At 46.4% G+C, this 12,115-nt stretch overlaps 1 protein-coding gene across 2 annotated transcripts in view; it reads right to left on the bottom strand.

The window, feature by feature from the left end:
- Positions 1–12,115, bottom strand: part of mki67 (marker of proliferation Ki-67) — a 49,375-nt gene that overhangs the window by 28,204 nt on the left and 9,056 nt on the right. For both annotated transcript variants that reach the window (XM_008106686.3, XM_003218573.4), the window contains 3 exons: positions 4,137–4,375; positions 1,204–1,609; positions 776–1,017 (listed from right to left, as the gene is read on the bottom strand). In XM_008106686.3, the coding sequence (XP_008104893.2) occupies positions 776–1,017; positions 1,204–1,609; positions 4,137–4,375 (887 nt within the window). The remainder of the gene's footprint in view (positions 1–775; positions 1,018–1,203; positions 1,610–4,136; positions 4,376–12,115) is intronic.

The raw sequence follows: 12,115 nt of genomic DNA, 5'->3' as shown, positions 1-12,115 counted from the left end.
AGGCACATGTTGTGCCTATCAGAATCGAGCAGCTTGGCCCCGCATGAGCTACATTTTTAAAAGAATACAGTAGACATAGTCTGGCCTGATATGTGGTCAATCCGGTCCGGGTACGTGGGGCAGGAGAAGGCAACAAGTCAGGGGCAGTCCAGGGTCTGAATCCGTTAGAAGTCCAATAAAAAAGAAGTACGAGAGGTTCCTAGTGTCTGCTGTCACGCAGAAAGAAGAACTGAAGCTTAGCCCCGCCCACAGCTATAAATATTAAATGGGGAGAGTGGGCGGGGCTCCCGCCAATTTCTTTCACTTTTAAGCTTCTAGAAGGTTCCGAACTCTGCGCAGGCACACTGGGGAAACCCATATGTGTGAATTTCACAGACAGCATGCAGAAGAAACTGCAAGTCACTTCTGGTGTGAGATAATTGGCCGTCTGCAAGGATGTTGCCCAGGGGACACATGGATGTTTTACCATCCTACAGGAAGCTTCTCTCATGTTCTCGCATGGGAAGTTGGAGCTGACAGACGGGAGCTCACCCTGTTCCCCGGATTCGAACTGCGGACCTTTCAGTCCGCAGTCCTGCCGGCACAAGGTTTTACCCCTTTGCGCCACCAGGGTCTCCAATAATTGCATGAATACATTGGGCAGTGTAAATAAAAGAAATTAGACAAAAATCCAAGGAGTTTCAATATAAGTAATACATAACACTTCTAACAGAAATCATTACTGCAGAGCAACAGATTGATGAATCTGAACATTTAGAACCAGAAATTAATTTACCTCGGTTACAGACTGCCTTAATCCCAAACCTTTTTTCAGCACTGCTCGAGGTGAGTTTCCAAATGGTAAAGTCATTCTTCTAGGAGTTGCACCTCTTTTAAGTGGGGAGTTTGGAGGCAAACGTTTATCAAACAACTCAGGACTCAGCTGGCCACCAAAAGATACTCTCTTTCTTTTCCCAAGCGGTTCAGTTAATAAAACATGTTCTGTATTTTCAGGCATTTGAGGTGATGTTTTAATGCCTACAAAAGAAAAACAAAATATATTGAACCAAAAGTTTAAGTATGAGTAGGAACTGGTGATTTAAGAAAACAATCAAATATGAATTAAATAATGTATTATTTTGAAAAGAGAAAAGCGTATTTTACAAAGGGGTAGAGAGAATACCAAAACAATCTGTAAAGTCTGTAGCTGGAAATGATATTTACCTGACTTTCTAGTTAATGGACTTGACACATTTGATTCTAAAACAGCTTCAGCTGGCACTTCAACCCCATTTTCAAGGCCCCTTTCAAATGCATTGGAAGACATTGGTTCATTGTTTTCTGTCTCAACGTCCTGGATAGGATTGTTTGTGGTTGGTTGTTTTATTTTATCTTCCTCCTCTTGAGGCCAGTCTCTATTCCCACTAGCATCAAGTGTCTGAACATGTGCTATTCTATCTGTACTAGATGAATCTGTAGAGATTATTAAACATTCCTCTGTTAGCATATGCCTTAGAAAAGAACTTCTGGTTTTTTTAGTACTCATTCTGCAGGCTACGGATAAGGCAGCCGGGGACCCATGGCCCTGTGGCAAGGCAGCTCTTTCCATCAAATTAGGTTGGTCCTGATCCTGTTAAAAAGATAAAAAAAATACATCCTTTAAAATACATAAATTGATAAAGTAAATCAAATGTGGCTTAATGCACAACATAATTTAAGTTCAGACCTGTGATCTTGACTTAGTAATTAATGAACTTGACACATTTGATTTGGAATTAGTTTCAGGTAGCACTTGAACAGTTTTCGCTTCAACACTTGCCCAGGTAGGTACCTTATTAATGGTCTTCAAAATATGCACTTTTTGACTTGACTGCCCCCATTTCACCCGTGAATGGTGATGTTCATTTTTTATTACCTTTCCCCTTACTTGGTCACTATGGTGTTATATTGTATTTTATTTATTTATTTTATTTATTTCCAGAATTTATACCCCGCCCTTCTCACCCGGGGGGACTCAGGGCGGCTTACACAGTTGGCAACATTCAATGCCAAGAACACAACAATAAAACAAAAACAGTACACACAATAAATTAAAACTATAAAAATACATCATTAAAATACATTATAAAAATTAAATCATATGTAAATTAGCTCCATTTTTCTAAAAACCTCATGCTTCAGCCTTCAATCGGACCATGTCGACGTTATCATATTACTCGTTAAAAGCTTGTGCACACAGCCATGTTTTCACAGCCTTTCTGAAACCCAGAAGAGTTGGGGCTTGTCGGATATTTGTGGGGAGGGTGTTCCACAGCCGGGGAGCCACCACCGAGAAGGCCCTGTCCCTCGTTCCCACCAGCCACGCCTGCGAGGCAGGTGGGACCGAGAGCAGGGCCTCTCCAGATGATCTTAGGGATCTAGCTGGCTCATATGAGGAGATACGTTCGGATAAGTAAATTGGGCCAGAACCGTTTAGGGCTTTATAGGTCAAGACCAGCACTTTGAATTGGGCTCGGTAGCATATCAGCAGCCAGTGGAGCTGGCTTAGCAGGGGGGTGGTACGCTCCCTGTATGCCGCCCCAGTTATTAATCTGGCTGCCGCCCGTTGTACTAGTTGGAGCTTCCGGGCCGTCTTCAAAGGCAACCCCACGTAGAGAGCGTTGCAGAAATCCAAACGAGCTGTAACCAGAGCATGGACCACCGTGGCCAAGTCACACCTCCCAAGGAACGGGCGCACAAGTCTTAGTTGTGCGAAAGCTCCCCTGGCCACCGCCGAGACCTGGGGCTCCAGGCTCAGCGATGAGTCCAGGAGGACCCCCAGACTGCGAACCTGTGTCTTCAGGGGGAGTGCGAACCCATCCAGCACAGGCTGTAACCCTATTCCCTGTTCAGCCTTACAACTGACCAGGAGAACCTCTGTCTTGTCTGGATTCAATTTCAATTTGTTGGCCCTCATCCAGTCCGACACAGCGGCCAGACACCGGTTCAGGACCTGAACAGCCTCCTTAGTGACAGGTGGGAAGGAGTGACAGAGCTGGACATCATCTGCGTACAGATGACACCTCACCCCGAAACTCCAGATGATCTCTCCCAGCGGCTTCATGTATATGTTGAACAACATGGGGGACAGTACAGACCCCTGCGGGACCCCACAAGACAATGGTTGTGGGGTCGAGCAGGTGTCCCCCAATGACACCATCTGGGAACGACCCCCCAGGAAGGACCGGAGCCACTGCAAAACAGTACCTCCGAGACCCATCCCGGCAAGGCGCCCCAGAAGGATACCGTGATCGACGGTATCGAAGGCCGCTGAGAGGTCCAGCAGAACCAGCAGGGACACACTCCCCCTGTCCAGTTCCCGGCATAGATCATCGACTAAGGCGACCAAGGCTGTCTCAGTACCATGCCCCGGCCTGAAACCAGACTGTGCCGGATCTAGAAAATCAGTGTCAACCAAGAATGCCTGGGGTTGTGCGGCCACCACACGTTCCACGACCTTGCCCAAAAAGGGGAGATTGGAAATAGGCCGAAAGTTCTCCAATTGAGTGGGGTCCAGTGATGGCTTCTTCAACAGAGGTTTGATCACAGCCAATTTGAGGCTCGCTGGAAAAATGCCTTCCCGAAGGGAGGCATTCACCACCACCTTCACCCACTCGGCCAATCCCCCTCTGGCTTCTCTCACTAGCCAGGATGGGCAGGGGTCTAGGATGCATGTGGTAGCCCTCACCTCTCCAAGCACCTTGTCCACATCCTCGAGCTCAACCAATTGAAAAGAATCCATCAAAATGGGACAAGCAGGTGCTCGTGTTACATCCTCGGAAGCTGCCGTTAATATGGTTTTAATTTGTTTTTTTTTAATTTGTTTTTATTTCTGAATGTTATGATGATACTGTTTTTAGTTATTTATATTGGTTTTAACTTGTCAAGTTTTGTTTCTGTTTTGGGCTTGGCCCCATGTTAGCCGCCCCGAGTCCCTTCAGGGAGATGATGGCGGGATAGAAAAATAAAGTATTATTATTATTACTATTATTTTCTAAAGTGTTTCAACATGAGAAAACATACAATTTCTAACAAGACATACATTATACCTGAAAGGCATAGAACATTTGATGTTCATTTGAACATTTTGAATATTTCAAAACCAGGAGCTAATTTACCTTGGTTTCAGAATGTCTTAGTCCTGGGTCATTTTTCAGCACTGCTCGAGGTGAGTTCTGAAGTGGTAAACTCAGTCTTCTAGCAATTTTATTTCTTTTATGTGGTGAGTTTGGAGGCAAGCGTTCATCCAATAACTCAGGACACAGTTGGACACCAAAAGACGCTCGCTTTCTTTTCCCAAGCCGTTGAGTTAATAAATGTTTTGTATTTTTACACTTTTGGGGTGATTTTTTAATGTCTACAAATGAAGAACAAAATATATCAATCACCACCAAAATATATCAAGTCAATTAATTCAAGACTCAGATGACTACTGAGAGTCACCTTCTTTCTATTCTATTCCCAGGTAGTTTGGTAAATAAACAAAGCTCTCTGCTTGTACACTTTTGGAGTGAATTTTGATTACATTTTCATGAAAGGAGGATATTTTGCATTACATTTTTTTTTGTTTTTTTTCGTGTCAGGAGCAACCGGAGTTGCTTCTGGAGTAAAAGAATTGGCCGTCTACAAGGATGTTGCCCAGGGGACTCCTGGACGTTTTGATGTTTTACCATCCTTGTGGGAGGCTTCGCTCATGTCCCCACATGGAGCTGGGGCTGATAGAGGGAGCTCATCCATTCCATTGTTAATGTGTACACTGAAGCACAAGAATGATCTTTTGTACTGGATCAAATATCTGGCTACAGATGAATAACCTTAAGTAAACCATTTAAGTAGAAGTAGGAATCTGTGAATTAGCAAGCTAGTTGGGATCTTTTACACTCATATTGGAATTCAATTATGTACTTTAAAAAAGAAAGAAAAACCAATGTATTTCTAAAGCAAAATATAAGTGCTTTATACGGGAGTGGGGAGAAAAATTATAAAATAAATTTCAAAAACCATTTGTAACATCTGTAGCTGATAATGAAAAGCAATTGGTATGTGCACAGTGCTCAGTAATATGTTCTTTAGCAATTTTCTCACTACCTATTAGGTTTTTTCTCTGTAAAACAGGAAGAAGCATAAATGCATTTCATAATATAACAGTTAACAAATATGCAATTAATTCTCTTTGAAACAGTTTTATCCAGCCAGTATCAATCAAGAAACAAAGCAAGTCAGCAAGGAAACTCCTAATGACAGGCCTTACTCTGGATTTTTAATTTTACAAAAGGACAAATCCGTTTACTGAATGACCTTTTCAATTGCCCTATTTTACTTAAGCTGGGCAACCAAAAAACTGTACACACTCTGAGATTATTTACTGTTGATTATGTATAATCAGAAGATTGGAATGACATTATATAATAAATTAAAAGACCCCAAAAGCACATTATGTTCATTTATCTGAGACAACGGTATCCTATTAGGTGCCCTCAGCCACCAGCAGTATAATGGCAAACAGTATAGTTGACCCTCCATTTCTACATCCAGTTTAAAAATACTGGTATTTTAAAAATAGGAAAAAAACCAAATCTTGATCTTGCTGTTCTATATAAGGGACACCATTTAACAATACCATGGTATACAAGGGGCCCTGAATATATATGATGTTGATATCATTGAGTAGTACTGGAAAATATTGCTGTGAATATCTGGGGCCCATCAAATGATCCTCAGATGTGAAAGTAGGCGATTCTAATAAAAACTGCAAAAAAATCATCTAGCAGTTCCACCCCTATCAGAGAAAACAGATAGTTCCTATTGGGACTTTATTCTCATCAGTTACAAGGCAAGCATTTGCAGGAAGCCCACAAGGCGCTCCTGAAAGCTATCCTCTTCTAGTTGGTAAATCCCACCAGCAACTCAACTTCAGAAGTGATTTTTTGACCCAGAACATTACACTTAGCTAGTATGAACATTAAGTGTTGACATTTTCATGACTGCCTATTCTCAGTCAACAATGTGTTGAACTATGTAATAATCCATAATCTTTTATCAACAAATGCATATTATTACTTCTTACCTACCATTCCCCATGAGACAGTATGTACATACAATAAACAAAAATATATAACTAATTAAAATATTAGTTTAAATGATTACAGACATTTAATACATATTAAAATAACCAGTACGTAACTTAAAATAAACTGGCTAGGCCTGCAAGAAAAGACAGGTCTTTATTTGTGATGACCCATGGGCCTTGTAGTCCTGCTCAGGACATTGTAATTCCTGATGAAGATGAAAACTTGGGTTTTTTACCTTCCCAGTCTGAACTGGATTCCTCTCAGCCAGATCTTTCCCAGGCAGATCTGGGAACCTTGCACCTGCAAGAAAGTTGTCTCCCAGAAGTATGTCAAACAAGCCCAGAGCCTACTTCTCCCGTATTCTTGCGCCGGGAGTTTTGTAAACAACAGAGAAGTTTGGATTCAGCTTCGCGCAGGAGTGCGAGGATTGCAGCTAAGAATGTGGCCAATTAAGACTGCTTCTCGTGAGAATCTTTGGGGAGTCTCACATCTGGTCTCAGAGTTAGCTTTCGGTTCTGATTCCCAGAGAACTGCTTCGGCGGGAAGCTAGACTCTATTTAGGTGTTTTACCCGCGTAGTAACTTCGCGGAGTCAATTCGTCAGCCTACGGAGCGAGTTGTGTCTGGACAGCGCGCTCCGGTTCAAGCCTCGCTCCTGCTCAAGCCTTGCCTTGCTATCCAGCCTTCGCCTTGCTTCCCAGCCTTTGTTTATCTACGGACTTTGCCTTGTTTCCCAGGATCAATCCTTGCCTTGTTCCACGGATTTATCAAGTTATTCCACGGACCTTGTTCTTGTTCTTAGTTACCTTGTTCCACGTTCAAGCCTTGTTTCAAGTATCAAGTTATTTCCTAGCCTCGCTCAAGTTTCATGGACTAAAGGACCTTGTCATCTCCCCTCACTTTGCTTGGCAAAGTGAGTGTTTCGGTTATTGGATTACAACTTTGGACCTTAATATTTCTTATTGGACATTGCTTTTTTGGACTAATTCTGACCCTTCCTGAAAGGTCTAATTCTGGACTATTTTCTACACTTGTTTTTATTAACTTTATATATTCCTACAATAAAGATATTAGATAGATTCTGGCCTCTGTGTATGGTTATTGGTGCTCTGCAGCCTGGGTCGTGACAGTTTGACTCCGCCACCCTAAGCACCAATTAACCTCGGCCAGAATGTCTACCGGAGTCGTACCTGGGCCGAGCGGCCAGCCGATTACCTACACCATCGACAAGGAAGAGGTGGACCGAATCCGTGATAAGCTCAATGCACAGGATGGAGAAATAAGGGGTTTGAAGGAACGCGGAGTTCGTCTTCCGGCCATGGCGTTGCCAACCAAGTTTACTGGAGAAGCTTCTAAGGTTCATGTCTTCCGTCGCCAATGTCAAGCTTATCTGGAGGCCCGTGCTGCCGAGTTTCCCCAAGAAGACATCAAAGTGGCATGGGTTTACAGTCTTCTAGACGGGCCAGCGGCCAGCTGGGCGACGGCACTGTTCGACCAAGCCTCTCCACACCTAAGATCAGCGCAACACTTCTTGGACCACCTCAAGGAGACTTGGGGAATCGAGGACAATTTGGAGGCAGCCGGTCACAAACTCCGTCGCCTTTTCCAAGGAGACAGACCTATGTCTCAGTATATAGCCGAGTTCCGAGTGCTGGCCCACAACACCGGCTGGAACGATGTAGCCCTCAGGGGACAATTCCGGGAGGGTCTCAACATTGAAATGCTGGAAGAAATCTCCAAGGTGGATCCTCCCCAGACCCTCGAGGCACTCATTGATCAATGTTTACGGGCTGAAGTCATGATTGCCAACAGGAAACAGTGGGTTCGAGGCCAGGGCAGTAGAGCCGGGGCAAAACCCCCCGCTCCCGCCAGCGTTCAGCCACGTCCGGTGTGGAGACCCCCACCGCCAACCCCATACCCCAGAGGAGGCGAGGAGGTGCCGATGCAGTTGGGCAATGTGCGTCCCAGACTAGATGCCGCCGAGAAGGCCCGTCGTCAACGCTTAAACCTCTGCTGGTACTGCGGGAACGGGGGCCACTTCGCCAGAGAGTGCCCAGCCAAAGGGAAGCCTGCCGCCCGTCTTGCGGCGGCGTCCTCCACGGAGACGAAGGCGTCTGAGCCGACTGGCACACAGCCGGCGGGGGAAGCCAACGACCGGGTGTAGAGAGGCTCGCCAACCCGGTCAAAAAATCCATCCAAGAGCCGCCAACCGGGGTCCTGTTCCTTCTCGTGGTCACATTATGGTCAGCAAAAAGGGGACCCGTCATGATCCACGCCATGATAGACTCTGGAGCTACCAACAATTTCATCGATAGAGAGTATGCCGACTCTCTGGGATTACAATATCATGATTTCAAGAATGCCCGTGTGGTGCAAGCCATAGACGGCCGTCCCCTCAAGACGGGCCCCGTAAGTCAGTGGTCGGAACCCACCAGGATGTGGATAAGGGAACATATGGAAGAGATTTCCTTCTTTGTTACCGAGGTCCCCCATTTCCCTGTGATTTTGGGAATTCCATGGCTGACTCTCCACGACCCTAACATCTCCTGGTCCAACAGAGAACTGCAGTTTGCTTCACCGTACTGCCAAAACCATTGCCTCGTAGCCAAGGTATGCCATGCCACAGACACCGAGCCCATCATCACCTTGCCAAAGAAGTACTCCGAGTATTGGGATGTATTCAATGAGAAAGAAGCCGAAAAATTACCCCCACATAGACCTTATGACTGTGCCATTGACTTGGTGGAGGGGGCCCCGATCCCGCGAGGGCATCTCTACTCCCTGACTGAACCAGAGCAAGAAGCTCTCAGGGAATTCCTAGAGACAAACCTTCGCAAGGGATTCATCAGACCCTCTCAATCCCCAGCCGCCTCCCCAGTGATGTTTGTGAAGAAGAAGTCAGGGGAACTACGCTTGGTGGTGGACTACAGAGCATTGAACAATATCACCAAGCGGAACAGCTATCCCCTGCCTTTAATCTCGGATCTACTGGATCGGCTTCGAGGAGCCAAGGTTTACACCAAGCTGGATCTTCGGGGGGCTTACAACTTAGTTCGCATCAGGGAAGGGGACGAGTGGAAGACCGCCTTCCAGACCAAATTCGGATTATTTGAGTCCCGAGTTATGAATTTCGGTTTATGCGGAGCCCCCGCAACGTTCCAGCATTTTGTCAATGACATTTTTCAGGACTATCTAGACAGGTTCTTGATAATCTACCTGGACGATTTTTTGGTGTTTTCCAGATCACAATCAGAACATGAGAACCACGTCAAAATGGTGTTACAACGATTGCGGGATCATGGACTTTATGCCAAGCTGGAAAAATGCGCTTTTGATCTACAAGAGGTAGATTTCCTTGGTTACCGCATCTCGCCTCTAGGGCTTTCCATGGATCCAGCCAAAGTTTCAGCAGTATTGGAATGGCGGGCGCCAACTAACAAGAAAGAGGTGCAGCGTTTCTTGGGGTTCGCGAACTACTACCGCAAGTTCATTCCAGATTTTGCCCGCTGGTCCGACCCCATCACTAGCTGCATCCGTGGAAAGCAGCCTTTCCGCTGGACTGATCAAGCAGAGAAAGGGTTCCAGCAACTAAAGAAACTATTCACCTCCCAGCCAATTCTACAGCACCCAAATCCTGGAACCCCTTTTGTGGTGCAAGCGGACGCCTCTGATGTGGCAATTGGGGCTGTACTCTTACAACCGGTGGGAGATCACCTCCACCCCTGTGCCTTTTATTCTCGTCAACTAACCACACCAGAGAGGAATTACACCATTTGGGAAAAAGAACTACTGGCCATAAAGGCAGCCTTTGAAACTTGGAGACATTGGCTAGAAGGGGCCAAATTTCCCATTGAAGTCCACACTGATCATCGTAATCTAGAACATCTAAGAACTGCCCGCAAACTAAATCAGAGGCAGCAACGTTGGGCTTTATTCTTTGAACGTTTCAACTTCCAGATCCATTATGTGACCCCAGCCCAAACCAAGCAAGCAGACGCCCTGTCACGTAAACCGGAATACGCTGCAGGACGCAAGGAGACCTTTGAATCCCAACTGCTACAACCTGAGAACTTTGCCACGCTCACGGTGGGGAACACCAAATCCATTCCCATTGGTTCAACTTCCCCTACTCCAGGACCCATCTGTGCTCAAGAAATCAGGGCTAGTCAGCAAGCAGATGCCTGGGCGCAGGACCAACTTCGCCAAGGTCTGCATTTCCCCTTTTCGCTTAAAGATGGGCTGCTCTGCTATAGAAATCATGTTTATATCCCACCCGGACCGGGCAGGGAAAAAGCGCTTCGTCTGTGTCATGACTGCAAACCAGCAGGACACTTCGGACTATTTAAAACTATGCATTTGATCCTAAGGGATTTTTGGTGGCCCAAGATCCGCAAGGATGTGGAAAAATATGTCAACACCTGCCCAGTATGCCAGCGCTCCAAGATACGAAGGGAGAAGCCCTCAGGGCTTTTACACCCCCTTCCTACCCCATCTCGCCCATGGGAAATAATTTCCGCGGATTTCATCACTGACCTACCACCTTCCTGTGGATTCACCACGATCTTAGTGGTGGTGGACCTATTCACCAAGTTAGCCCATTTCATTCCCTGCGAAGGCCTCCCCACGGCCAAGGAAACTGCGGATCTATTTCTTCAACATGTTTTCAGACTACATGGATTGCCCAAGAGTTTAGTCACAGACCGTGGATCTCAATTCACCTCTCGTTTTTGGAAGGCACTACAAAAACTATTGGGCATAGACTCTCGCTTATCTTCAGCTCATCATCCCCAAACAGATGGGCAAACGGAGCGCACCAATGCCACTTTGGAGCAGTATCTTCGCTGTTATGTAAACTATCAACAGGACAATTGGGCTTCTCTGTTACCACTGTCTGAGTTTGCCTACAACAATGGAGTTCAAGCTTCTACAAAAGAAACGCCGTTCTTTGCAAACTACGGCTTCCATCCACGTTTCTTTCCCCCTGTCATTGAAACTTCAGAGGTTCCCGCAGCAGAGGATTGGCTGCAGGAACTCACAGCGGTGCAACAACTTTTGCTCCAGCAACTGGACCAAGCCAAGGAGGACTATAAACGCCACGCTGACAAACATCGCCAGCCGGGCCCTGAAATCAAGGTAGGAGATCGGGTTTTCCTGTCCACTCGCTTTCTGCCCTCCCACCGCCCTTGCCGGAAGTTAGATGCCCGTTTCATTGGTCCCTATCCAGTGGTGGCGCAATTAAACCCCGTGACTTTCAAACTCCAACTTCCGCGTTCAATGCGCATTCACCCAGTGTTTCACCGTTCCCTGCTCCTTCCGGCGGATGGTGTGCGACCTGATACAGACCAACCGGCCCCCCCTCCTGTTTTGATGAATGGGGAGGAGGAGTTCGAGGTTGAGGACATTTTGGATTCTCGCTTTCACCGCCGCCGCCTACAATATCTCATTGACTGGGTGGGTTTTGGCCCTGAGGAACGCTCTTGGGAAGACGCCTCCACAGTCCATGCTCCTGATCTAACCCGTCGCTTTCATCAGACCTATCCCACCAAACCACGACCTCGCGCCTCGGGGAGAGGGCCCCAGTTTGGGAGGGGCCTTGAGGAGGGGGATAGTGTGATGACCCATGGGCCTTGTAGTCCTGCTCAGGACATTGTAATTCCTGATGAAGATGAAAACTTGGGTTTTTTACCTTCCCAGTCTGAACTGGATTCCTCTCAGCCAGATCTTTCCCAGGCAGATCTGGGAACCTTGCACCTGCAAGAAAGTTGTCTCCCAGAAGTATGTCAAACAAGCCCAGAGCCTACTTCTCCCGTATTCTTGCGCCGGGAGTTTTGTAAACAACAGAGAAGTTTGGATTCAGCTTCGCGCAGGAGTGCGAGGATTGCAGCTAAGAATGTGGCCAATTAAGACTGCTTCTCGTGAGAATCTTTGGGGAGTCTCACATCTGGTCTCAGAGTTAGCTTTCGGTTCTGATTCCCAGAGAACTGCTTCGGCGGGAAGCTAGACTCTATTTAGGTGTTTTACCCGCGT

This window comes from Anolis carolinensis, chromosome 3, assembly GCF_035594765.1.
Source record: "Anolis carolinensis isolate JA03-04 chromosome 3, rAnoCar3.1.pri, whole genome shotgun sequence".
NCBI lineage: Eukaryota > Metazoa > Chordata > Lepidosauria > Squamata > Dactyloidae > Anolis > Anolis carolinensis.
This window is presented reverse-complemented; position numbering and strand designations above follow the sequence as displayed.